This window comes from Molossus molossus, unplaced genomic scaffold, assembly GCF_014108415.1.
Source record: "Molossus molossus isolate mMolMol1 unplaced genomic scaffold, mMolMol1.p scaffold_m16_p_4, whole genome shotgun sequence".
Taxonomy (NCBI): Eukaryota; Metazoa; Chordata; class Mammalia; order Chiroptera; family Molossidae; genus Molossus; species Molossus molossus.
The window spans coordinates 66,541,412-66,568,218 of NW_023425377.1; the positions used below are offsets into that span (position 1 = coordinate 66,541,412).

Sequence of the window (26,807 nt, forward strand, 5' to 3'; positions counted from 1 at the left end):
GCCCAGCCAAACCACAGTTCCACCAGTCCCTGGCCTGGGGCCTTCAATCCCTTGTTATAGATGACAAAACCAAGATAGGCAGGCTCCCTAGGCTCTGTGGCAGAGGGTCAGGATTAGTCCATTTAACAGATGAGGAACCCAAAAGGACAGCACCACCAAAGGCTCTGAAGTCATGTAATGGGCCACCTTCCCCACTGGACAGATCAGCCACATGGACACCAGTTACTGCTCCAGTCAACAAAACAGAAACTTTATTGAGGTCCCAGTCGCAGGGTTCAGGCAGAAGGCTGCCCTGTGGGCCTGAGGAGTTGGAGGAGTCTTATTTAACCTTCTTCTTGGGGCGAAGGTTGTTGGTGTGGCCGCACTTCTTCTTGCGGCAGTTGACAGCACGGGGGTGCAGGCGGGCATAACACCTGGGCATAGACAGGAGGGACTGGTCAGGGCACCTGACCCTTCCCTATAAGGGTCAGCCCGCCCCACCCCCAACCATACTTACTTGCGGCAGATCATCTTGTCGCAGTTGTACTTCTGGGCGAGCTGGCGGAGGGAGGGCTCAATGATGCCACCCCTCAGACGAAGCACCAAGTGCAGGGTGGACTCTATATATAAAAAATAAAGGTTGGGGAGAGACAGTGACTCATCCTGGGCCTACCACTTGGTCCACAGATGAAGGTAAAGCCTCTGGGTGATGACCACATCAACCTCTGGGGAGTCTAAGGCTAATAAATACAAACAGTGGTATCCAACTGGCTTCCCAACAGTTAAGGTGATTTCTAAGTAGTGTGAAGCTGACCTTTTATTTTTGCTTGGCAGGACAGTTAAAGCTTGTTGCTGCGAAGAGTGACACCGATTTCCCTTACAGTAGTTACATTTTTATTTATTTTTTTATCCTCACCCGAGGACATTTTTCCATTTTCTGTTCAGATAGATTGGGAGGGAGAGAGAGGAAGAGAGAGAGAAACATCGATGTGAAGGGACACATCGAGTGGCTGCCATCTGCATGACCAACCAGGGCCGGGGACAAACTGCAACCGAGGTACGTGCCCTTAGCGGGAACCGAACCCGGGTCTCTCTGTACCGCAGGACGACGCTCCAACCAACCAACCGCTGAGCCAAACCGGCCAGGGCAGTAGTTACATTTTTATTTTTTATTTTATTTATTTATTTATTTATTTATTTATTTATTTTTATAGAGTAGGAGGGAGAGAGAGGAAGGGAGAGAGAGACAGAAACATCGACGTGAAGGGACACATCGAGTGGCTGCCACCCGCACGACCAACCAGGGCCGGGGACAAACTGCAACTGAAGTACGTGCCCTTAGCGGGAACCGAACCCGGGTCTCTCCAGACCACAGGCCGACGCTCTAACCGCTGAGCCAAACTGGCCAGGGCAGTAGTTACATTTTTAAACAAAATGTGTCTTTTTTTTAATCCTCACCTGAGGACACTTTTCCATTTTTTATTCAGACTGAGTGGGAGGGAGAGAGAGAAACATCGATGCGAAAGGGACACATCGAGTGGCCGCCACCCGCACGACCAACCAGGGCTGGGGACAATCTGCAACCGAGGTACGTGCCCCTAACGGGAACCAAACCCAGGTCTCTCTGGACCACAGGCTGATGCTCTAACCACTGAGAAAAACCGGCTGGGGCACAAAATATGTCTTAAATAGTATCTTGTAAAGCAAGTTTCCCCCACCTACTCTGTTCCTCACCTTAAGAACCACCCTTCTCTGCCCTGACTGGTGCGGCTCAATTGGTTGGAGCACCATCCCGTACACCAAAAGGCTATGGGTTTGATTCCCAATTGGGGTGTATGTGAAGACAACCATTCAATGTTTCTCTCTCCCCCCTTTCCCTCTCTCTAAAATCATTAAGTGCCTGGCCAGTGTGACTCAGTTGGTTTCTAGGTCAGGGCACATGCCTGGGTTGTGGGCTCAATCCCCAGTAGGGGGCATTCGAGAGGCGGCCAATCATTGTTTCTCTCAAATCAACTTAAGACTATATTTAAAAATAAAACCAATAAGCATGTCATCAGGTGAGGATCAGAAAAACAAAACAAACCCTGGCCAGCAGAAATTCTCATTGGATCGAAGGGTATCGGGTTCAATTCCTGATACCTGGGTTGCAGGTTCATTCTGAAGGTTTGGTCCCCAGCCTCCTTTGGGAGTGTGTACAGGCAACCAATCAATGTGTTTCTCTCACACTGATGCCCTCCCTCCCCTCCTCCACTCTCTCTTAAAAAAAAAAAAAAAAAAAAAATCAATGGGAAAAATACCCTCAGGTGAGGATTAACAAAACAACAAAAACCCCACCCTCAAGGTGCCAATGAGGCCATGGATGCCCCATCTAAGGTCTCAGGCTCCATGGGGTCCTGTTCAGCCAACACACACTCAATACCTTTCTGAATATTGTAGTCTGAGAGAGTACGGCCATCCTCTAGCTGTTTGCCCGCAAAAATCAGACGCTGTTGGTCAGGCGGGATGCCTGGGGATTGAGAAACTCAGTTATTGAGGCTCTGGTAAGCAGCCCTTCCCCTACAGGCCTTTCCCACCATTAACCACAATCTGTTGAAAGGGAAGCCCAGGTAGAGATAATAAGATGCCTTCCTGAAATTATGCACAGGAAACACTGGCAAGGCCTCAGCACCCAAACCTACTCCAACTTACCCTCCTTGTCTTGGATTTTAGCCTTGACATTCTCAATGGTGTCACTGGGCTCAACCTCAAGGGTGATGGTCTTGCCAGTCAGGGTCTTCACAAAGATCTGCATCTCTGCGTCTGCTGGGGAGGCTGGAACAAAGTAGTGAGTAATGCAGGCCCACCCCAGTGTCTGTTTCCTTCCATCCCTCCAAGCCTGCAGATACAATGAGAAGTACAGGACCAGGGCACCACTTGCCAGACACATTTCCCCCAAGTGTGATCTGGAGGTCCCATCAATACATCCTCCCTCCCTCCCCTTCACCAGCCCTTAGCCACACTTGCACAAAGTACCCTTCCTGCCGCTTGGGTGGGAATCCCATCTTAGTAGCCAACCCCAGACAGTTCTCCTCTCCAAGTCCAAGCTCAGACTGTGACTTCCTTCTCAGTTACCCCAAAATTTTTCAGACCACACCTCTTGCCTCTGCTCCAACCCATATCTGCCAACCGCGTGCCACAAACTTATTCAGACTTTTCTTTTTCATTAAAAGCAAAAACAAACAAAAACAAACAAAAATCTACAAGATAGACACTACTAGCCTCTCCTTACACATGTAGAAATCGGAAGTAATAGGTGAAGACCTTGACCGGGAGGGTGGGAAAGATTTAACACTTTGAATGTACACACAGTGCCTAGCACGGAGAAAAGTCACATGCTTAATATCCCACCCATTAACTCGGATCTGCCCCTAAGGTCCCATCCCCACCCCGAGGCCCCGTCGGATAGCTGAGGCCGGCGGCGCGGGCAAGCCATTCTCCAAAGGCCGGTTCGCTTCTCAGGGCCTAGTCGATGTCTAGAATCTCAGCCCAATACACCCTGCTACGCCGACCCGTATAGCCTGGCCTGCACTAACAGATTCGAGCCACCCCCTCCGCTGCCTCCTGCTCGACCCCCACCCGACACGAACTCACACAGACGCCACCACCGACCTGCTCTGCTGCCTCGTTGAAAAGAAAGAGGTCGTCGGAACCGGAAACCGCCGAGAGCGCCTGCGCACCGAGCACGCTGCACGCACGCGTCACAATTCGTGCAGCGCATCATGCCCCGCCCTGCCGCCATGTTGCGTGCTGGCGAACGAAGCCCCGGCGTCTGAGGGCAAGCGACGCTCCCCTGCTTCCGGGAGTGTGCTTCCGCCCCCGGGTCACTTGAATAGACTGTCACACTTGACCAGGTGTTTCCACCCACCGTCTCAGGGTCGGCTGAAGACTGGATCTTGCCGGCGCTTGAATAATTATTGGATGGAGTACTCTTTGTGCTAAATCAAAGGCATTAAGCAGAGAGTCTGCGGGTCCAGGAAGAGGGGGTGTGGCAGGGAAAGTAAAAGGAGGAGCAGGACCCCTGGGAGCCACCTAGGTACCTAACACCCAGAGGCAGTTATTCTAAAACTTCCTGGCGCCTGTGCGCTAATGGATTTCGGGAAGGTGTGCAGGGGAGCAGGGAGAACAGGTGGGACTGGTGCATCCACTAAGGAAAATGCCGGTGTGGCTCAATTGATTGAGCACTGTGCTGTGCAAGGAAGTCACCCCTTCAATCTGGTAAGGGCCTGTAGGGAGGCAACCGATTGATGTTTCTCCCTCTCTCCTTGTCTCTCTAAAATCAATTTTTAAAAGGTTATGTTTATATATATCATATATATATATATGAAAGAAAGTGGGGTGGGACCCAGGAGACTCCTGGATAGCTAAAAAGTGACGGGCGCGTGAAAGGTGAGGACCTAGAAGTTACTTGTGGGTTTGCCAGTGTTCCTCTCTATTTCCAGTGCGCCTATGGACCAGACAAAAGTAGACACTTTTAAGGTCTGGGAAGATGCATTTAATAACATAATTTGTAAGTGCTTCAAAGATTAAGGGACTCTGTGAGTTTTTAATGGGGAAGGGGACCCAGCCCATTTCCCTGAGGAGCCTACCCTTGCCTGAGATCTGGAGAAGGAGTTATTCAAGGAGGTAAGGCAGTGATTTTCAACCTGCAAGAATTTTTAAAACATGCAATTCCTGATTGTTTAATCAGGGGCACTGACCTCATTTCCCTTAGACTGTCAAATTAAAAAATGACAATAGCCACCCCGTTAAATGAGTCAAAATTATACCTATTTTTTGTCGTGCCACAGAATTTTAGTAATTAGTTTGTATCATGAGATGAAAAAAGGTTAAAAATTGCTGAGGTAAAGGAACAGTGTTGTGCCCTGACTGGTTTGGCTCAGCAGTTAGCGCGTCCATCCGCAGACTGAGAGTTCCAGTTTTGGTTCCTGCTAAGGGCACGTACCTCAGTTGGTGGTTGGTCCCTGGCCCCTGTTGGGGTCGTGCAGGTGGCAACCAGTCGATGTTTCTCTCTCTCTTCCTCCTGCTCTATCTAAAGATAAATGCAAAAATGTCCTCAGGTGAGGATAAAAAAAAAAAAGGAACAGTGTTGTGAGCAGTGGTTCTAGGATCTTGGGTTATTTAGGGCTGCCACCATCCGAGGCTCCCAAAAAGGGCAGCCACATCTTTCTTCCAGCTGAGCTCAGTGGTGCCTGGCTGTCTGCATCCTATCCTATCCCAACTTATCTCCATCCTGAGCTGATGGACCCAAGGATGCAAAGAAGCTACTGCCGGGTACACCCTTTTCTTTTTAGTCTTTTTATTGATAACTTCCCAACAGCATCTGTAAACATCGGATACAAAAATATTCTGTTAAATTCTGTTTTCCAAGGTGGCTCGGTTTCATGGAGGCCCTAGGAGAAGTCTGCAGGGCCCTCAGGGTTCACACCTCTGGTCAGAGAAATGTGGGCCTCATCACACTTGGGGCTGAGTGGATGGTCTTGAGCTTTCTACAGCTGTTTCAGAAACCTCCTTCAGATACTGATTGGAGAAAGTATTTAATACTTTCATTGGAGAAAGGGACAGGGAGACCAGAATTAGTAGTTGCAGGAGTAGGGTGGGGTGGGGTGAACTCAGACATGATAATGCTTATCCACCTTGAGGAGGTCCTGACTGGGGTGCTAAGACAGGAGACATCTGGCTTTTGTCTTTAGAAACCTTTAAGTGTTCAGAGTAGACATCAGACCTGGCTCTGGAAAAGATTCCTTGTGCCCAGTCCAAGAACTCCAGCTGGCAGCTCGTCTCCTGGCCTGACAGAGGGTCTTCAGGAGAGAGATACTTTCAGTGAGGAAGGAGTGAGAATGATAGATTTCCCGAATTCCACAACCCTGGGAAGGAGCCTTGTCCCCCAGGGTGCCCTGGATGACAGAATAAGTTGGCAAAGCTAAATGTCTCTAGGCAGGGTTATCCACTGCCACCTCAGACACCTGGAGAGCCCTGTGAGCCCTCAGAGGACCCAGAAAGAGGGCTACTGGCTCAGCATCTCCTTTTCATCTGTCTGGCTGTGGCCATTGATGGCAGGGGAGTCGGGCCGGACATGGGACAGGTCCTCGAAGCCAGGGCTGAGGGAGGGCGAGATGGTGTCTGGGCTGGTGTCACAGGAGCCTGTGCTCTGTTCCGAGGTGGCAATGGTGGTCGTGATGCTGGGTGGGATGGGGTCTTCATCGTCATCCTCTAGGAGGGATGCCTCTGGGACATCTGGGGGAAGGTGGTCCAGGAGTTGGCTTAGTCACTATGATGAGGGATTAACTGTGATCTTCTACTAGCAACACCCCCATGGGGCATGACTTCACTCATTTTACAGAAGAGGCAACTGAGGCCCAGGCAGGTGAGAGACCTCCCTTCAAAATGAGGTGAGGTAGGCACTCAGCTTTTCTGAGTCAGGCTGACATGGATCCTGGGGGCAAGCCTGAGCCTGGCTCTGCCCTCAACTGTCACCTGAGCCAGGCCCTTCACTTGCCCTTGCCTCAGCTCCTTGCTCAATAACTGGGGCTGATGACAGTGGCACTGCCTGTACCTCTGCTTTTCAGAAGCCACAGGGTGGGGAACTATTGGCCCATTCAGCACATGGGGTAAACTGAACATGTAAGGGAACATTGTGCTTCCTCGGATAAGTCGGTGCCCTTCGGGGCTTCAGTTTCACTGTATGCAATGGGGATACTCACAGTCCCCACTTCACAGGTGGTTATGGGTAACAGCCTGGTCATAAGTGTATGTGGCACTCACTGAGACACGGATTGATATTGTTCTTGTCCATTTTCCATCCTGTGACCTCCCCCAAGAGAGGGGACCCTGCTCCCAGCACCACTCCAAAGGCTGCTGAGAAGGCCAGTTTAGCACCCTCACCCCTACCCTAGGTCTCTCTGGGCCCACTGCCCACCAGCCCCTAAGGTGACCTTCTGAAAGCCAGCCCAGGGCTGAAGATGGTGGCATCCAAGGGTTGCAGAGACCAGAGGAGTACAGTAACCCTGGGTAACACTTACGGTTGAAGGCCTCTGGGTACTGCCTGGCCAGCTTCCCTTTCAGCGTCCTGCGGGGGAAGGGAAGGCACATAGGCTGAACTCTTTGAATAGATAGGCTGGGCACCATGCAGGCTAGCAACCCTTGCTGTCAGCTCTGGGTAGTTGGTGGTGGGAACCACCCCTTCACTGCTTGTCATACTGTGTTCCCAGGCTGGAGGGAGACCCAGGCACTCAGCCCTATAGAAACCCTACCTTTGGTGTGGGCACCCTCTGTGAGTCTGTGTGGGGGCCAGAATGAGGCCCAGTGAGCAGGTTGGGGGAGATGGAAAGTACTGGCTACCCACACCCTAAAACCCAGCAATCTGTTTTGCCTCTTGAAGGAAGACCTGGGCCAGGGTAGGGGTGGGCAGGAAGCTGGCATTTCACTGTTGGCTCTTTGCATTATGTGTCTAGTGCTATGTTGCATTTTTCAAAAGATAAATAAAATTTAAATACAGTAACTTCAGGATTTTTATCCCAGAGTTTCCTGGATGCTAAGTGCGTGATGAAGCCTTATAAAACAAGTGAGCTGGATCTCCCCGATAGTCTGTTATGTGGAGCTGGGAGCCCTATTAAAGAGGGCAAGACCTGCCTGGCTGGTGTGGCTCACTGGTTGAGTGTCGACCCATGCACCAAGAGATTGCCTGGTCAGGGCACATGCCCAGGTTGTGGGCCAAATCCCCAGTGGGGGGCATGCAGGAGGCGGCCAATTGATGTTCTCTCTCATCAATGTTTCTATCTCTCTCTCTCCCTCTTCCCAAAATCAATAAAGGAAAAAAAAAGTAAAGAAGGGAGGACCTGAGGCTTGGAGAGAGAGGCAGAGGCCAGTTGGCCTGAGTACCTACCTGATCCTGCGGAAGATGCTGTCCAGGTCCCGCTTCATCTCCATCAGGGTCCTCGTGTGGTGCAGGAAGCGCTCGCTCATCTGCTGCAGGCGGGTGCTTGATAGGTTGTTGAAGTTCACCAGCATCTCATTGGTCTTCTCAAAGCGGTCCAGCCTGGTGGCAGAGAGAGGTGCCAACGCCTCTGGTCAGCCTCCAGGGCTCTGCAACTGAGCATGCTAACCCCTTTCCTGTTCCATGATCTTTGCATGTGCCGTTTCCTTATCCTACAAAGCTCTACTTCATGATTGAATCACCTAGCAAACTAGTCTTCAACCTTCAAAACCCTACTCAAGTGTGCCCTTCTCATGTAGCCTTCACCCTCCCTCTCAGACCCCTGACTTCCCTAGCCCCAGGTTGTTTCTCTGGCCTAGCCCTGACACCACGGGGCCAGGAAGATTTGTGTCTGGTTTTGTCTCTCCTCATGCTAGGAATTCCCTAGGGCCAGGTCTGAATCTGACATAAAGAACTACTTGAAAGATGAGTATTGCTGATACCCAGATATACCCTGTCACAGGGCAAGAAGATAAGGGTGTCAGGTCCATGTTGTTTCATAAATGGCAGGAAAAACCTTTGGCTTAAAAACACAAAAATGAAGCCCCAGGAGGCTTTGCTTTCACCCCAGATTGTGTCAGCCCTTCACAGGTCAGATGAGAATTAGAATGGGGCTGTAGTGGCCATGGTGCCAAGCCCCGAGAGCAAAAGGGCATTCATGCCCCTCCAAGGGACCCCAGGTGCTCTGTAGACAGCCTTAGCTCTGAGACACCAGGCTCCCAACAGGAAGTCAGCCCACCAGCTCCCTTATATCCCCCAGCAGCCCCTTCCTATCCTCCCAACTCTTCCCACCCCAGGCCTTGGGACAGGAGCTGCTACAGGAGCTGCCAAGCCACCAGCAGCTACAAAACCATCCAAACCCGTTTCCTGTGCCAAGGCCTTACCTCCAAGTCATGAAAAAATTTACTTTGGAGTCAGCCAGCAGATTTGCTCATTTCCTTCACTTTGTCACCAGTGGGGGTGGGGGTAGTGGTGGGCAGGGCAAGAATGCTGGCCTGCAAAGTAGATTCTTTCCCATGCCTGGACCCAGGGCTCTTGACCACCACTCACATGTTCTTCTGGGCCAGGATGATGGCATTGACGTCATCCACGTTCACCATGCTCAGGATGCGGCTGCAGAAAACCCTCGAGGCCGAGTCCGGGGCGTCCATCTCTTCCTCCTCCTCCGCTGTCTAAAACAGGCAGAAGAAAGTCTTCAGTCTGCACCAGGCACTGGGGAAGATGGGACAGTGAGAAGGGGCTGGAAACTCCACATGCTGCTTGAAAGTGAGTTGGCCATGCCACCTGAGCCTTAGCGTTGTCATCCTGGGAATTTGGGGTTTTTGAGAACTCCAGGAGATCATATTTATAACTTGCATGCAAGTACATCAGAATCCCATCTCCACTCTCCAGAACCCACTCTTGATGTGCCCAAGGCCACTGGCACCTTCCATCTGCAAAGATCTGCCCGCCTCCTACCACCAAATTCCGCTGCCCTTCCCCACCTTTGCCTATTTTCACTTCAGGGCCTTTGCTTCTGCTGTCCCTACTGGCAGAACATGCATGGCTGCCCCCTCATATCATTACACCTCCAGGATCTTCTCTCCCAGGAAGTCCTTTATAACTACCCCTACTCTGGTCACTCTCATCACTTCAGTTTGTTTCTATTGCTTCACTGGTTCATCTCTGCCTGAAATTATTTTAGTTAGCTGACCTGTTTGCCTGTCATCCCACAGTGATATCAGCTCCAAGAGAGTCAAGGCATGTCTCTCTCCAGAGTGCAGCTAGAACCTGGCTCACAGCAAGGGATCACCAGAACTTCATCTAGCAGAGGCAAATGAGACCTTTCAAACTGTTCTGACGCTAGAATTTTAACAGCAAATTAAAGCCAAGAATTTCCGGCACTTGCAGCCAGGCTGTGGGCCCCAGAAACCCAGATGGCTTTGTGGCTTTCAGCTTCCCTGGCACACAGATAACTATATGAGTGGGTGGGGGCTTCCTGGATCAGGCCAGGGCAGAAAAGGCCACAGCTTTAACACTGATTCTCCTGGTGGGGGAGCTTCAGGAAGAACCCAGAATCATGAAATAGCTTGGTTCTGGGGCCCACACATTTAATGGCCAACAGAAAGGTCCACTTGCTATTGGTAAAAATTCACACACAGGATCAGGGAGGGCTTTCAGATCCCACTTACTCCATCTTCTTCTTTACTGAGCACTAACTTTAAGCAAAACAAGGTACCAACTTTACACATGGGAGCTGTTACCCTTATTTATATGTGAGAAAGCTGAAGCTCAGAGATTAAGGCACTCGGCCATTGTCACACAGCCAGTGAACCTGAGTCACAACTCAGATGCTCACAGTCCAAAGGATCTACAAAGGCATAAAACTGCGCAGGTGTTCAGTATCTACTCATGACAGCATAGCGGCTTCTTACAGCAGCTGCTTCCTGCCAGACTTCTGATTTTTTCCAGGAAAAAAAAATGGAAATAGGGATCTCCCCCTTGTGAATTACAAATCTTATCAAATAATACCCGCCCCCCCCCCAATTCCATGGAGGCCAAGAGTATCTGTGCCTTGAATCTGGCTAGCAGGTTGCAGCCCTTACCTGCCTCTGGAAATAAGCTACCACACCTGGTGAAATCCTGCCTCCCTGCCAATAATCATTGTTTATTGAGCTCCCACTATGTGCCAGGTATAGGCATCCACAATTTCCACATTTCAAAAACATGATCATGTATGAAGAAGATAGTTGGGCTCAAAGGGCAAAGCCATGTAGTGGGAAGTCCATAGCTAAAGTCTGGCAGGCACAGGATTTGGACCTACAGGAAATGGTTCTGCTTCAAAGTAGGGTTCTTTCCTGTCTCTGGCTCCCAGATGTGAGGGATTCAAGGCATACCCTTCCATTCCCAGCTGCCTCTCTCAGGAAGGCTTCCCTGACTAACAGTTAGTCTGGGCCCCATAAGGGTAGAAATAACCCAACAAGGGCCCTGGGCCCTGCTCCAAATATATTTATGAGGAAAACATGCAGAGAGGGAGACTGTGTGATCTTGGGAGTGTGAACTAACCTCCCTGAATCAGTTTTCTTATCCAGAAAACGGTAATAACAAAGAATCAGAATCTCCCAGTGCTGTCTCTGGGGGCGGAAACCAACATTGATAAGCTGAACTCTGAGCAGGCTGTTTCTTCAAGGGGAGTGTAAAGAAGTCCTAGGACGGGTGTGGGAATTACGATTTTGAGGAGGGCCTCCCCAGTGCTTCCAAAATTTTTAGTAAACTTAACCCCAATTACCCCTACAAGACAGACACTATCATTCCTCCCCGAGGGCAGCTAAGGCTCACAGGAGAGGGCTCCGTCGCCCAAGGTCAAAGGCCAGAAGTAGAGGTGCCCTAATTGCACCCAGGCCATTTAACAAAATAAGTTGGCAGCCCATGCTTAGCAAAACCCCGGAGTGGGGGCGAGGACCGCATATCCCCTCGCGCCCCACCCCTGCAAAGCGGGGAAACTGAGGCCCAGGCAGGGCAACGCCCGATTCCGGGTGACACTGCACAGTCTGAACACAGGCGGCCCCAGCTCCCGCACCCCGGACCCGGAACCATTGAACAGACAGAGAAACTGAGGCCTGTGTACAGGAGGGGTGCCTAGATGTGTCCAATGGCACGCCCCACCCCGCGACTGCCCAGGGGCCGCGCCCAACCTGGCCTGGCTCCCCAGCGGTCCCGGCGGCCCCGGCCCCACCCCGAACTCGGCCCCGGCGTCGGTGGCAGCGGCACCTGCACATCTGGCGGCCTTGCTCGCGCTTCCGGGATGGCGCCCGCGTCTTCGTGACGTCACCACGCACCATGCGTACGAGCTCGCAAGGCGGTGACAAGCCCCGGACCGACTTGCGTACGTGGAGGCGCGGCAGGAAGGGGTGTGGCCTATACGCAGCTCCTGTTAGCTTGTGCGTCACAACGCATAGCCAATCAAGCAGTCCTTACCACCCTGAAGTAGCTTCCAAGCCCGAGCTCCAAGGCAGAGCGGAAGGGGGTGGAGGAGCCTGGAAGACATTGCATTTTATAGATGGTAAGACAGATCTGGGAGCGGCAGGCAATCCCTCAAGGTCACAATGTTCAAGTGGCTTGTGGTCGACCCAGACCTAGGTATCCTGCTTTCCAGGCTGGGAACCAGACTCATCTGGGTTCAAAAATCTCTGCTTTGCTTTTGCTGACATTTTTCTGGTCCAGGATCCCATTTAGTTACATCTTTTTATACTCCTCCACTCTGCCAGTTCCTCAGTCTTTCCTTATCTTTCATGACCTTAATACTTCTGAAGAGGTTTTTGTAGAGTACCTATCAATATAGGTTTATCCATTGTTTCCTCAGGATTAGACTGAAGTTAAGGAGTTTGGGCAGGATCTCATACAAGTGACGTTGTGTCCTGGATACATCATGTCAGGAGGTACGGCATTTTGACTGATTACTTGCAGTGCCTTGACAGTTTCTCAACTCTCAAGTTACTGTTTTAGCCTTTGCAATTAGTAAGTATCTTATAGAGAGATACTAAGAGATCATGCAAATACCCTAGGTTGCTTTTTTATTTTATTTATTTAGTTTTAATATATTTTTATTGATTTTTTTAGAGAGTGGAAGTCAAGAGAGAGAGAAACATCAATGTGAGAGAGATGGGTGCCTCCTGCATGCTCCTTACTGGAGATGGAGCCCACAACCTGGACATGTGCCCTGACTGGGAATGGAACCGGGACCTCTCAGTCCATCTGGGACCTCTCAGTCCACCGGATGGTGCTCAACCCACTAGCCACATCAGCTGGGCCCCTAGATTGCTTTTTAAAAAAACATTTTATAAGACATTTTTCACCTACTAGTTATAGCATCTGTCCGTGGCTCTTGCTGGCAACTATTATTACTATGATGTTTGTGTAATGGTGATTTTTCTGTTTTTTTTTTTTTAATTTGAATTTTATTGTAAATAAGAGCTGTCCATTCCCCAGTTATGTATTTAGTCACATATTTATATCACTATGAACTAATGAATGTTTTTTATTCTACATGTTATAATTAATTTCTACATTATTTATTTTGCTGCTCCTTTAAGTTAGCTCCTATGTCCTTTTAATATGTCCATCTTTCTCTGAGCACTTTCTTACTTCTTCCTTGCTTGCTTTGGAATATCCTTGGAATCAGCCATTTCTCTAAGGACCCCGGTTCCTTTTTTCTTTTTTTAAATCCTCACCCGAGGATATTTTTCCATTTATTTTCAGACAGACTGGGAGGGAGAGAGACAAACATCGATGTGAGAGAGACATATCGATTGATTGCCTCCCACAGGACCCCCGATCGGGGCCGGGGACCGAACTGCAATTGAGGTACGTGTCCTTGACATGACCCAGGACTCTGGTTATTGGGCCGACTCTCTAACTGCTGAACCAAACCAGTCAGGACAACCTAGTTCTTTTTCTTGGAGACTGGTATTTAGAAACCAAGCCCTGAGTGCTGGGTGTGCTCACTGCTTAGAGAGACCCTCTCAGCTGTCAGTTAGATTTGTATATCTACTGCGGCATTTACTACTATATCTGTTCCCTTGTATATATACTGACAATCATGAGCAAGATGGGGCAAATAGTAATTGTTCAATAAATGTTAACAATTCGTTATCAGCCCTGGCTGGTTTGGCTCAGCGGTTAGAGTGTTGGCCTGTGGTCTGCAGAGACCCTGGTTCGGTTCCCGCTAAGGGCACGTACCTCGGTTGCAGTTTGTCCCTAGCCCTGGTTGGGTTGTGTGGCTGGCAACCACTTGATGTGCCCTTTCTTTCTCTCTCTCCCTCCCACTCTATCTGAACAAAATATCGAAAAATGTCCTCGGGTGAGGATTAAAAAAGAAGTTGCTTGTTACATAAGCATTTGCTGAAACTTGCAAAAAAAAACAAAAAAAAAACCAACAAACCCAATTCGTTATCATTAACTGAGGACTTACAATGTGTGTATGTTATAATGTTTCTCATTCTCAGTTTGTTAACTGTGAACTGGGTGATTATAGCATCTGCCTCTTAAGGTTGTTGAAAGCTTTGGAGATAGACACATAGGTGACATAGGTGACTCTTTAAGAGCCTGGAATTAGATATATCTGAGATCTGATTTCCAATTCTGTCACATCTTAGTTGGATGGCCTTGGGCAGGTGGCTTAACCTTATGAAATCATGCACATAAGTTCCTTACAACGAGCTTGGCCCACTCACTGTAAGCCCTCTGTAAACAATATTATTACCCCCACACTCTGCTGCCTTCATTCACTGAAAAGTTAATGATGACCAGGACTCTTACATATTTAGTTTAACAAACTGTTTTAAAAATTGTTCAGTGAACCTGCTAGCCACCCCCTCTCCATGTGGCCCATATTCTGGAGATCCAGAGTACTCACTCAGTCCTTGCCTAGCCCTGGAGGACAAAGGGAGACAGAGTCTGACACAGACTCCCATTCCTGAATGCCACAGTTCTGGGCTAGAGGGAGGAGAGACTCAAGGTTGGAGGAATCAGAAGAGTGGGGTCCATTTTGGATACAAGGAAGCAAGTATATCTGGATGGGATTTTGAGATAGGATTAGGAATTTTCTAGGTGCTGACATTCATTCAGGGCCAAGGGAATCACAGGAGCAAAGGGCACCATGGTGGGAAAGCACAAAGGACTTGATCTTTGTAAGATTTGTGGAACTTAGTGAGCCAGTCAGCAGCCAGTGAGAGCAGGCTATAACAGAAGAGACCCACTGGATACATCAAGCTTTTCATTGGGTCTGTTGGTCTCTGTTAGAGGCCAGGAAACATTTATGAGGGTCCTGGAAGGGGATGGGACTGTACATTGAAGCCAAAGGGGAGTTGGCCAGTCCCAAATGTTTTGTGAACAGTGGAATGGGAACAAAAATATTTTCCTTCTTTGTGCATTTGAGGGAGAAGGTGGGAAGTGAATGAAACAGCCCAGTGATGGGGACATTGGTGGTGGGAAGGCCTAAGTCTGGGTACTAGAAGCCTTTCTTGGCCACTTTTTTCAGTTTTATTTCCTATGTAGCACTCATCACCGCTGAAGTGAGATATTTATTTACACTATTGCTTGTGCAGTATTCAGCTCTCTGGCTGGAATAGAAAGCCAGTCGGGGAAGAGACTTGGCCCATTGTGCTCTTCATTACTGTTATCTTGAAAAGTAATTAAGTTCTCTGTGCCTTAGTTTCTCCACTTGTAGAATGAGAATAATGAGTCTTACCAAAATACATGTACCCAATCCTGAAGAAGGCAAGAGAAAGAAAAGGAGCATAAAGAAAGTATGACTGCCCGGCCGGTGTGGCTCAGTGGTTGAGCGTCGACCCATGCACCAAGAGGTCGCTGGTTTGATTCCTGGTCAGGGCACATACCCAGGTTGTGAGCCAAATCCCCAGTGGGGGGTATGCAGGAGGCTGCCAATGTATGTTCTCTCTCAGATGTTTCTCTCTCTCCTTCTCCCTTCTCTTTCTAAAATCAATAAAGTAGGAAAAGAAAAAAAGGTGTGACAGAGAAGAAGCACATGAGAAGGCAGATTAAGTCCAAATACGTCCGTAACTATATTAAATGTAAAGAGACCAAATACCCCAATTGAAAGATAAAGATGGGCAGACTGGATTAAAGAACAAAACCTGGTGCTATACTGCTTACAAAATACACATGCACAACATAAGGATACAGAAAAATGGAAGAGGTAGAAAAGGATGGAGCATTTAAAACATGAACCAAGAGAACAGGTGTGCAATCTTTTTTTTTTTTATCCTCACCCGAAGACATTTTTCCATTATTTTGTTCAGATAGAGTGGGAGGGGGAGAGAGAGAGAGAGAGAAACATCGATGTGAAAGGGACACGTTGAATGGTTGCCACCCGTACAACCCAACCAGGGCCAGGGACAAACTGCAACTGAGGTACGTGTCCTTAGCGGGAACCGAACCCGGGTCTCTCTGGACCACAGGCTGATGCTCTAACCGCTGAGCCAAACTGGCCAGGGCCAGGTGTACAATCTTAATATCAGACAAAATCCACTCAAAGGCAAGAAACATGGAGTTAGCAAGGACACATCACAATAATCACAAGTTATTTTCACCAGGAAAATAAGAAATTGCACCCGGCTGGTGTGGTTGAGCATTGACCTATGCACCAGGAGGTCACTGGTTTGATTCCCAGTCAGGGAACATGCCCAGGTTGTGGGCCCAATCCCCAGTGGGGGGTATGCAGGAGGCGGCCAATTGATGCTCTCTCTCATTGATGTTTTTCTCTCTCCCTCTCCCTTCCTCTCTCTCTAAAAACTAATAAAGAAAAAAAATATGAAGATTGCAACTCCGTGCAGCCAATGACGTGGATTCCAAATATCAGAGTATTTGTTTCATAAGGCTAATATGAGGATTAAATACATGTTGAGTGTTTGCATACACCCGTGATACCTGAGTGTCAGTCATTATTATAATAGTTGGTGTTATTAGTTTGTATTTATTTTAGTTGTTCATGTATTAGTATTGTTTGCTACAGTTCCTCCAGTCCCTGTGACAGAGGTGGGGCTGGATGGGTGATTCCACCTTACAGATAAAAACATTGAGGTTCAGAGATGGACAGGGCTGTGACTGGCCCAGTGTTTATTTTATATTCTTTCCAGGCAGTTTCTCACATATCCCTGCTGCCCTCCCACCTCTTCTGGCTGTCCAGCCTGCTTCTTTCCTTCCACAGTGATTTTTCCCTAAGTCCCCTCACCCCCAACCTTTTGTATCAGGCACTGTGTAGGTCTCAGGACTAAAAAAATGAGAAACCACAGGCCCTTCCCAGACTTTGGGGGTCATCCAACTAGTGGTGAGGCAAAGGTCCTAAGGCCAAATGATGGCACACACAGAAGTCAGTTATAAAGTGGAGGTTCAGCATGCTAGAAGAACAGCCAGTTGCGGCATCTGGCCTTGTCTTTGGGAGGTCTGGGAGGGTTTCCTGTAGGAGGTGACCTCCAAGCTCTGATCTAACAAGTTTATTACCACCCAAAGCCAGTGTCTCATTTATTTAATTATTCGTTAACGGTGCTAGTCATTTTTAAAGGAGATTGGGACCAAATAAGCAAAATTCTTTACAGGAAGGAGCAGATATGGGTGAGGGGGTCAGAAACAAAAGAACAAACAAGGTCATTCTGAAAGGGGGTAAGGAAAGGAAAAAAAAATAGAGGAAGGAGGAGTAAGTGCCCCTCCTTTCAAAACAAGATCCATAAAAACCCTTCTAATCGAGGCAGCCACCTTCTACCGGGGCAGTGGGCACCTTATCACCAAATGGCAGAGGGTGCAGGGAGGAGGAACTACCCCTAGGTGTCCTGTTCACTCAGTCGCTCACCTAGACATTTCTGAGCAACTCGGGTATGCACCAGGCAGCCTTCCGGGTATTAGATCACGCAGGGTAGTGCAGGTTCTCTGTACCCTTGGGCACGTCTCTCCCCGTCGGGACTTCGTGTCTACATCCGTAACGAGGACTTAAGGGTGTGTTTTCCAGAACTCCTTAAGGAAATGCCATTTAATGTTGTCCTCCCAACAGCCCCCAAGGTGAAAGTACATGGATTAGGGTATTCATCCCCATTTCGCAGTTGGACGGTATGAAGCTCAGACCCGAGCAGTGAATCGCGCAAGCAGCACACGGCGCTGACCCGCGAATGGACTAGTTTAGAGCCAGGTGCCTCCGCCCCCGCCCGGTCGCGCAGTGGCCTCTGCCCCTTTAAGAACGCTTCGTAGATACAAGCAGGAAGGGGGCGGTGTCTGCAAGCGAGACGGACGTGCGCTTGGGCCAATGGGCGCTGTAGTCTCGGCAACGGTGGCCAATAGGCGCGGTAGGGGCGGGGCCGGGCGCCGGAGCCTAGTTCCCGAGGCGAGGCGGCCGCGGCTGGGGGCGGGGAGGGGGGCGCAGGACCCCAAGCGGGGGTCCCGGAGCCGGAGGCACGTGTCCCGGGGTGCTGGCAGGGCCTCGCTGGCCGGGCCCAGGCCAGTCGGGACCGGCACAGCGGGGGCTGCAGCCGATGGGCGGGGCGAAGGGCCGCGGGGGAGGCGAGCCGGGGTGTGCTGGGGGTCGGAGTGCCCGAGGGGGCGCGGCCAGGCGGGGGCAGCGGTGGTGGGGGCCCAGAAGGTCCGTAGAGTGCGAGGGGGGCTCTGCTGGCAGAGACATGCAGGGCCCGGAGCACTTGAGGGGTTCGGGGGGTCGAGGACTCAGCCTGGTGGCGTCAAACAAGCGTGGGGCGTTGGGGGCCTGGGTGAGGGGCTGACGGAGGGCCAGGCCCGGGCGGGGGGCGTTTGGAGGGCGTAGGGTGTTATGGGATCAGGAGGGGATGCATCTGGGAACATCAGGATGTTTGCGGGATGATAGGACGGCTGTTGGGGCAGGTGGCCCGGGCTGGAAGCGGTGGTTGGGGTAGGGTTAGAGATCTGTGCGAGCATAGTGGATTGTGGGGGTAGGGGCTGGAAGGGTCTCAGAAAAGGGGGGCCCATGCACGGACGAAGCAGGCAGGTCAGGGTTGGGGAGGGATAAAGGATGCTGTGGGTTAGAATGACGGCTTACCACCTCCAAGCTTGGGGCCTGGAGGAGGGGAGCAGTCCTTGATGGCCTAAGGAAGAGGTTGTGGAGTTCGGTGGGGAGCACCACTCCTGTGAAGAAGGCTACTTTGGGAGGGTAGTCAGGAAGTCTCAGGAGAGGAGAAACAGCTCCCAGGAAGAGTTTCAGCCGGGGCCTCTGGTATGGTTTAGGTTCAGTGTATGGAAGAAAAAGGCTTGGGGTTTCTGGGTGGTGGGAATTTAGCAAGGGCTCCACTTAGGAGAAGGTGCAGCTGGAGATGGGGAGTCCTGGTAAAGATTCAGTTCTCCTCCTGGGCTTTAAAAATAGTCTCCCCAAGATCTCAGGGATTGTCCACCTAAAAACCACCCATCATCTCCTCTGGGCATTTAATCAGATAAAGCCCCAGGTTCAAAACCTGTCCCTGCAGTTGGCTTGCTCTGTGACCTTGGGTAAATAGCTCTGCTTCTTTGGGCTTCAATTTCCTTTTCTGCAAAATGTGGGGGATGTTTTGTACTTTTTGGGGTGTTCATAAGTATTAAATATTGTTTAGCTCTAATAATAGCAAACTATTTCAACCTGATGCTCAGGGCTTGATGCTTGGGTCCTTAAAGTCTCTGGACAAGCCAGGGTTGTTGCTCTACCCCCTGTACAGGTGAGGAAACTGGCCTGGAGCCCCTGAATCACGTAGCAAGTGACCCACAGTGTGGAGAATGGATGTACAGGAGGATTTGAGGGGCTGGGTGGGATTCTTATCCCCATTTATTCCCCCCACCAGGGCCAGTTCCCATCCCCCCAGCAGCATGGCATCCTGTGCTGAGCCCTCTGCCATGGGCCCTGAGCCCGCGGCCCCACCACTTGCTGGGATCCCACCGCTTGAGGACTTCGAAGTGCTGGATGGGGTGGAAGATGCAGAGGGCGAGGAGGAAGAGGAGGAGAACCTGAGCGAGGTGCGACCACTAGAGGACATAGGACAACCCCCACTGGAGGAAACCGAACAGCCAGGGGCTCTGGCCCGAGAGTTCCTGGCTGCCATGGAGCCTGAGCCCGAGCCTGTTCCTGTCCCGGACGAGTGGCTGGATATCCTGGGTAAGGTGCAGGGGTGGCTTGGGTTGACCCACAGGGTACAGACAGCTACAGTTCAGGAATGACCTTGGCCCAAGCCTTCTCCTCCCCTGAGCCTCATTTCCCCACCTCTGCCATGAAGTAGGTTGGAAGTAAAACATGTGGTAACCACGGTGATTGCCAGACACAGGCAACTGCTTGAAATGTTTCATACCTATGAAGCTCTTTCATATTTTCTCTCTCTTTCACACACACACACACACACACACACACACACCCCAGTTCAGAGAGGCTGAATCACTCGTTCAGGAGCCACACAGCCAGCATGCCAGGCGCCAGCAGCTCCCAATCTCCACTGCTTCTTTTCTTGGCATTTGTCTGACAAGTGCCCATTCCCTGGAACATGTGTCCCGAGATCACATAGACTTTGGGAACATCCCAGTTTGTTGTTTATTCCTCTTTCTGGTTCATGGTATTAATTAATGTTCTAATTGCTTAGAGAAGTCCTACAAGAAAGGACTTGGGGAATCCTGTTCCCACCATGGACCCCATCACAGCAACTCTGGAAGCCAGAGAAATGTATTGCTACTAGTATTGCTATTCGATATATTAAATAATGCCAGTACCACACAAATAATAGTAAAACATTATTGTTACTACTATCATTTATATTGATACCAAAACAATAGTGTAAAACAATACTAATACTGCTCTGGCCGGTGTGGCTCAGCCAGTTAGAGCATCGGCCAGCAGACCAAAGAGTTGCAGGTTTGATTCTGGTCAAAGGCACATACCTTGGTTGCAGGTCGTTCCCTGGCCCTGGTCTGGGTGTGCGGGAGGCAACCAAGTGATGTGTCTCTCTCACATTGATATTTCTCTTTCTCTCTCTCTCTCTCACCCTCCCACTCTATCTGAAGATTAAAAAAATAATAATACTGATAGAACAGCTTTGTTATTAATGTTACTTTTACTGCTGATAAAAACGTTACTACTTCTAAAAATAATACCAGGTAATACTGACTGCCCACTGGTTCTGTGCCAGTGCAACATCTTACTTTATCCTCACAACAACTCTGTGATGTAATTTTTACCATTCCCACATTTTACAGATGGGGAAACCGAGGCTCAGGTGAGGGTACTTTCCCAAGGTTACACAACCTCCTTGGCTACATTAGCGTCTGGGAAGCTTCTCTCTACTGATACTAGGAGCTGCACTACTCCTCCTCTGAGCAGGAGGCTGGCTCTGTTCATTTATATTCACAATCAGCTTCGTTCTGAGGTTAGAATTCAGGCTTCTAGACAAAGAAACTAAGGCCTTGAGAGGGGATGTGATTTGCCCAAAGTTCCCCCAATGAGATGCAGTGCTTTATTGTGACACTGTCAGCACATCCACCATTAGTACTCTGAAAACTTAAAAGACACCGACTTCCCTAAGATCTACTAGATCAGTGGTTCTTAGGCCAGATGTGCAAGTTGGGGAGCAGCACACAAATTTGGGACATTAGAGAATATTCCAGAATATGAATAGATATTTCCCCGTCCCTAATCTTTAGACTAGGATCTACTCAGACTTATAGTATATTTCAGACTAATGATATATTACAGACTACTGGGACATTGAAGCCCAGAGGTGTGGGGTCACCTGCCCAATAAGTGGCAGAGTAGCCTCTCGAAGCTCAGCTAATGCCTTGTGCTGGGCCATTCCCAGGATGGGTGGAGCTGATGAGGGTTGGGGGGAAAGGGGCTTGGAGAGAGGTGCCCATCTGAGCCACCTGGTGACAGGCTGCTTGTCCCTGGTCCCTGGCAGGGAATGGGCTGTTGAGGAAGAAGACGCTGGTCCCAGGCCCACCTGGCTCAAGCCGTCCAGCCAAGGGCCAGGTGGTCACAGTGCAACTGCAGACGTCACTGGAGAATGGCACACGAGTGCAGGAGGAACCAGAACTGGTGTTCACCCTGGGTGACTGTGATGTCATCCAGGTGGGAGTGGGTTAGGGTCCGGGCAGGGTGGGGTGGGGCAGAGGTGGAATGGAGGAAGTGATAGAGGTGGAGGTGTTGAGGGCTGGGTGGGTGGGGGGCAGGCTACATCTAGACCCAGCTGACTCTCAAACCTTTGCACACCCAGGCCCTGGATCTCAGCGTCCCACTCATGGATGTGGGGGAGACGGCCATGGTCACTGCTGATTCCAAGTACTGCTATGGCCCCCAGGGCAGGTGAGAACCTGCCACTGCAGGAGTCCCTATTTGGGTAGGGAGGAAGTAGGTAAGGGACTCACCAAGTCATAGCTCAAGGGTGGCAAGAGTAACTTGCCTTGTGTTTTACTGAGTAGGGCCAGCTCCAGGACTTGAGTCCTTTCCTGCCTGCTCCTAAGCTTGCCCAATGTATCTGGGATGCCATCATGGTGGCTGCCAGGTCTGAGTACTGCCCCCGCTCCCCCCAGCAGGAGCCCATACATCCCCCCTCATGCAGCCCTGTGCCTGGAGGTAACCCTGAAGACAGCTGTTGATGGACCTGACCTGGAGATGCTCACAGGACAGGAACGTGTGGCACTGGCCAACCGGAAGCGGGAGTGCGGCAATGCTCACTACCAGCGGGCTGACTTCGTGTTGGCTGCCAACTCCTATGACCTTGCCATCAAGGCCATCACCTCCAGCGCCAAAGGTGATCACCTGGTGAAATACCCCCACCCTCCCTGTAAAGGTGTCTACTAGTGCCAGAAACCTCAAGTCACAGAGGGCCTGAGACCCAGAGTATTGTAGAATATTCCAGAATATGGGTAGATGCTGTTCCTAACCTTTAGGCTAGGGCCCATTCCAGCCCTGTGGGATGTCACAAGACACAGGTATATGTGGGGGTGTGGGTGACTGCAGATGGTGTCACTCCACGTGCCTGTGGTTAAGCCTCTGCTTCACTTAGGCTCCGTTTTGTAGACTCCTTGGCAGTTCCGTGAGGACGGAGCAGTCTTGGCCTGTGTTAGAGATGGGGAGACTGAAGCCAGGGAGGAGGCCTCAGGTCCCCTGAGGAACAGCTTCTCATGACTGGGACCCTTCCCTAGTCTCCTCTTCCACCAGGTGCAGAGGGCTGGGCCTTGGCCCAGGTCGTGTGGTGGGCAGGTGATTGTGGGGCTTGTAGGTGGTAACGGCTGCCATGGTTGAACACTGTCCTCCCACAGTGGACATGACATTTGAGGAGGAGGAGCAGCTCCTGCAGCTGAAGGTGAAGTGTCTGAACAACCTGGCAGCCTCGCAGCTGAAGCTAGACCACTACCGGGCTGCACTGCGCTCCTGTAGCCTCGTGCTTGAGCACCAACCTGACAACATCAAGGCACTCTTCCGCAAGGGCAAGGTGGGCCATGGGTGGGTGGGCCACAGGCACAGGTGGCAGGCTGGCTTTCCCAGCCCAGAGCAGTGGGACTGGTCCTGAATCCAGGTTTTGAAAAGAGCATACGCCTTATTCAGCTAAGCTCTCTGGGGTACAGATAGAGAAACTAAGGCCCAGACAGGTGCAGAGGTGTGACTGAATGAGCAATTCATTGACTAAGCCAGACATGAACCCAAGCCTTAGGCTCCCTGTTGCCCAATGGTGACTGCCCATTATATACAGACCTCCATGGCTCCCATCTCCAGAATAAAAGCCAAGTTTTCATTGCAGTCCTTGCAACTTTGAGCCATCTGAGTCATCACCTTACACCCCACATCTTGCTTCTCTCCATCCTGTTCAGCCTCCTTACCCCCAATGCTTTTGCATAGGCATTTCCCTCTGCCTGAGACATTCATACCCTAGGTACCCCCATGGGTTCTTTCCTTGCCTTTTTTTTGTTGTTGTTGTTGATATTTTGTTCAGATAGAGTGGGAGGGAGAGAGAGAGAGAGAAACATCAACGTGAAAGGGACACATTGAGTGGTTGCCACCTGCACGACCCAACCAGGGCCGGGGACAAACTGCAACCAAGGTATGTGCCCTTAGCGGGAACCGAACCCGGGTCTCTTCGGACCGCAGGCTGACGCTCTAACCGCTGAACCAAACTGGCCAGGGCTTTTTTTTTTTTAATATGTTTTTTATTGATTTTTTAAAGAGAGAGAGATTGAAACATTGATTGGCTTCCTCCTGCATGTTCCCTACTGGGACTCAAGCCTGCAACCGGGGCATGTGCCTTGACTGGGAATTGATCCGGGACCTCTCAGTCCATAGGACAATGCTCAATCCACTAAGCCGCACCAGCTGGGCTTTTCCTTGCCTTCTTAAGATCTTTGCTCTCATGTTATCTCTTTGGGCAGCCCTCCCTGCTGCTTCCCCGCCCCCCGCCAACTCCCTCCCATCTTCATATTTCTCATGTTGCACTTGAAGGTGTCAGAACTCTTGTCCATATCCTCTGCTAGGAGGTGGGGATTTCGTCTCACTCACTGACAAATCCCTAACTGTGCAAAGAGGGTCGGGCACATTGTAGGTGCTGGTGGAATATAGGAGAGAATTTGGCCAGCGTGGACTTGACCTTAATTGTTTTTGTCTCCATCTGTTCATCCTGACAGCAACCCTGGATGGGGAATAACAGGGAGATTTTTCAGCGCCTTTTAGCAGTAAACTGAGAAAACTGAGGTTCAAACAAGCACTGGGTCACCTAGTGTGTTTGTGAGAGACCTGAGCAGGTCCTCTCTCTAAGTAGCATTTTTTAAGCACTTGCTGTGTGTAGAGTTCTGCCCAGAAATGTGGAGAGGAAGACAATGTTATTCCTATTTTTCAAGGGTTTATAATCCTCTTGTGGGGCATAGGACTGTGCTTGTGTAGCTCACACGTTTGGATTTGCTGGTTGGAGGTGACAGGAACCCACTCAAACAGATTTGAGCAAAAGGAGGAATTGATGGTTTATAACACTGCCAAGTCTGGGGTGGCTGGGTTCAGGCAGGGCTGGATCTAGGCAATAGCAATGTTGTGGGAATGCTGTCTGTCTGCTGTGAGTTCCCCTCAGGCAGGCTCTTCTCTTGGGAGTAACCAAGATGCTCCCTCCTGCCCCCCAAAAGCTCCAGGCTTACATCCTTGCTAGTTAACTGGCTTCCCAATGGCATCAGCATATTTTAGGCTGGATCTCATTAGCTGGCTTGAGTCACATGCTGGTTCTGAATCATTCACTTTGGAAATGTCCAGTTAAGGTGGTGAGGGAGGAGTAGATGAAGAGGGTGAACAGGTCTCTTATATAGACCGAGACAGACACTTAGGGAAGGAGAGGTTGGGGGAACAACACTGAATACAGTGGGACACTCTTACAGTCTGAGGGCTCAGGGGAGCAGCATGGGATGACTGTTTCCTTAAGGATAGATTTGAGACTTGTCTCAGTGGCTAGGTGCCTGGTGGGCTGGGTTTCATGAAAGAAAGCATGGCCTAGTGTGGGTCCAGAGTGATGTCACCTACTTCCTCTCACAGGTGCTGGCCCAGCAAGGGGAGTACAGCGAGGCCATCCCTATCCTGAGGGCGGCCCTGAAGCTGGAACCGTCCAACAAGGTGAGCAGAATGGAGGTGCTTTGGGGACTTACCCTACGGCTTGTCTGAGAAGTCCCTCCTATCATCTGCCCTTTGTCCTTGCTGTGGCTTTCCCTGTTGTGTTTCTACTTGGGCAGGGGTAGGTGGCTGAAGGGCCCCAGCCAGCTTAGCCAGTGCCAATGTCCTGAGCTTTCCTTCCAGAACCTTGTGCTCTGCTCCATTCATGGGCTCCCTAGAGGCATGGAGATGACAGTCCCCACTTTGATGATGCCCAAAGAAGGGCAGATGGAACCCTCATGTTCCAGTGGTCCCAGTCCCAGAGTGATCCAGGGCACCAGAAAGGCAGAGCACCAGTGATGGTGGTCATGTTGGCTGCTGCCTCAGCATGTTCTTAGCCCAACTGCCACCCACTTCTCCCAGACGATCCACGCGGAGCTCTCGAAGCTAGTGAAAAAGCACGCGGCCCAGCGGAGCACGGAGACTGCCCTGTACCGGAAAATGCTAGGCAACCCTACCCGGCTGCCTGCCAAGTGTCCTGGCAAGGGTGCCTGGGTGAGCTGGGGTCAGTGGGCAGGGAGGCTCTTTTCAGAGGAGTAGGGTAGGCTATGTAAAGGCAGTGTCTTCATTTTGTAAACACTGATGTCCTTGTCCCTTGGCCTGTGCTGGACCATGCTGGGGACACAGGCCCTAGCCCTGTGTGACCAGGGTCAAAGCAGAAGGCAGAACATCATCTGTAGTGTTTAGGGTGGGGAGTGATGGCTGTTCCAGAGGGGAAGGGGAGGTATCCCAGAGGAGGGGAGATTTGGCTTAAGTTTTGATGCACGTGTAGGAGTTTGTCAGGAAGCAGGAAATGCATGCTTAGCCAGTGGCTTGCTACAAGGCCCGTGTGGGCTGTGTTGGTACCTGAGGCCCAAGATACCAGTCTTGACTGCCCTCCAGCCTCCTCCCTCCCCTTTATCTACAGTCCATCCCATGGAAGTGGCTGTTTGGAGCAACTGCTGTTGCCCTGGGGGGCGTGGCTCTCTCTGTGGTCATCGCTGCCAGGAACTGACTGCCCAGGTGGCCGCTACCCCTTCTAAGCACCGTGGACCCCACCCCAAGCTCCCTAATCTCCCAAGCTCCTCCCTGTCCACTACCCTTTCTGACCCAGTCTCCTTCTCTGGGGCAGGGACAGTGAGGTTTGAGGGTCCTGTGGCCCAATGAGCAGGAGGGACTGAGGCCCTATAGGAGAAAAATGAAGCAGGCCCCAGGCCCCATGTCCAGCTGGGAAGGGGGGGGCCCTTATTCCTCCAGACCCAATTCCTACCCCCTACTCCCCTTGGGTTAGGTCTCAACTGGGGCCTGCCTCTGTTTCTCCTTTCCAAGGCCTGAGGGCAGCCCTTCCCTCATCCAGTCCCTGTCCAATTGTCAGCCCCTCCTACCTAGCTGCCCTCTGTCCAGACTCCCTCCCCACTACCCCCAAGTGAAATAAAGCCTCCCATCCCGCGTTCTGCTGGCTTGAGCCTGCTTTCACTGCCACCTAGGGCTGGGTCAGAGCAGGGGGATGGTCTCCTCTTGGGCCACAGCAGACCTGTGTTACTGGGGTAATGTGCCTAGAGGGCCCAGCAGTGAACTCTTTCACACCCCCTGTGCCTCTTACCCCATCCTGTCTTGTTTCTGTTAACTGAAAATGGGGACCCTGATGGGACCTAACTGGGGACTTCTCTGAGACCAACAATTACAGAGGTCTGTAGC

The 26,807-nt window shown here is 50.8% G+C and overlaps 2 protein-coding genes across 11 annotated transcripts; one reads left to right on the forward strand and one right to left on the reverse strand.

Annotated features, from left to right (window-relative positions):
• Positions 1-229: 229 nt before the first annotated feature.
• Positions 230-11,837, reverse strand: KXD1 (KxDL motif containing 1). Of its 3 annotated transcripts, none has more exons than XM_036281987.1 (9): positions 9,041-9,156; positions 7,901-8,053; positions 7,038-7,084; positions 5,741-5,816; positions 3,628-3,953; positions 2,668-2,790; positions 2,399-2,485; positions 497-599; positions 230-413 (listed from the first exon to the last, which is right to left on the reverse strand). In XM_036281987.1, the coding sequence occupies exons 1-9, from the start codon at positions 9,139-9,141 to the stop codon at positions 320-322; spliced, it is 1,110 nt and encodes a 369-aa protein (XP_036137880.1). In that variant the 5' UTR covers positions 9,142-9,156; the 3' UTR covers positions 230-319. The 3 variants fall into 3 exon arrangements, with proteins under 3 accessions (XP_036137880.1, XP_036137879.1, XP_036137881.1); XM_036281986.1 differs by having other exon boundaries at positions 3,610-3,953; XM_036281988.1 differs by lacking the exons at positions 230-413; positions 497-599; positions 2,399-2,485; positions 2,668-2,790; positions 3,628-3,953 and adding an exon at positions 11,741-11,837 and having other exon boundaries at positions 5,702-6,252; positions 9,041-9,162.
• Positions 11,838-11,914: 77 nt separating this feature from the next.
• On the forward strand, positions 11,915-26,562 carry FKBP8 (FKBP prolyl isomerase 8). 8 transcript variants are annotated; one of them, XM_036240038.1, is made up of 10 exons: positions 17,894-17,929; positions 19,127-19,191; positions 19,315-19,625; positions 21,409-21,578; positions 21,724-21,812; positions 22,040-22,260; positions 22,772-22,944; positions 25,017-25,094; positions 25,494-25,625; positions 26,038-26,230. In XM_036240038.1, exons 2-10 carry the CDS (start codon positions 19,133-19,135, stop codon positions 26,122-26,124), a joined length of 1,320 nt encoding a protein of 439 aa, XP_036095931.1. In that variant the 5' UTR covers positions 17,894-17,929; positions 19,127-19,132; the 3' UTR covers positions 26,125-26,230. The 8 variants fall into 8 exon arrangements, with proteins under 8 accessions (XP_036095933.1, XP_036095932.1, XP_036095936.1 ...); XM_036240040.1 differs by lacking the exons at positions 17,894-17,929; positions 19,127-19,191 and adding an exon at positions 11,915-12,032; XM_036240039.1 differs by lacking the exon at positions 19,127-19,191 and having other exon boundaries at positions 17,852-17,929.
• Positions 26,563-26,807: the final 245 nt, after the last annotated feature.

Excerpts from the sequence above, each read along its gene's own strand:
- KXD1 (XM_036281986.1), bottom strand. The coding sequence starts at position 9,141 with ATGGACGCCCCGGACTCGGCCTCGAGGGTTTTCTGCAGCCGCATCCTG. Across the intron at positions 2,791-3,609 it reads AGGTCGGTGGTGGCGTCTGT|CCTCCCCAGCAGACGCAGAG; the intron begins GTGAGTTCGTGT and ends ACTTTGTTCCAG. Across the intron at positions 600-2,398 it reads AGACTACAATATTCAGAAAG|AGTCCACCCTGCACTTGGTG; the intron begins GTATTGAGTGTG and ends TTTTATATATAG.
- FKBP8 (XM_036240038.1), top strand. The coding sequence starts at position 19,133 with ATGCTTGGGTCCTTAAAGTCTCTGGACAAGCCAGGGTTGTTGCTCTAC. Across the intron at positions 22,945-25,016 it reads CACTCTTCCGCAAGGGCAAG|GTGCTGGCCCAGCAAGGGGA; the intron begins GTGGGCCATGGG and ends TTCCTCTCACAG. Across the intron at positions 25,626-26,037 it reads GTCCTGGCAAGGGTGCCTGG|TCCATCCCATGGAAGTGGCT; the intron begins GTGAGCTGGGGT and ends CTTTATCTACAG.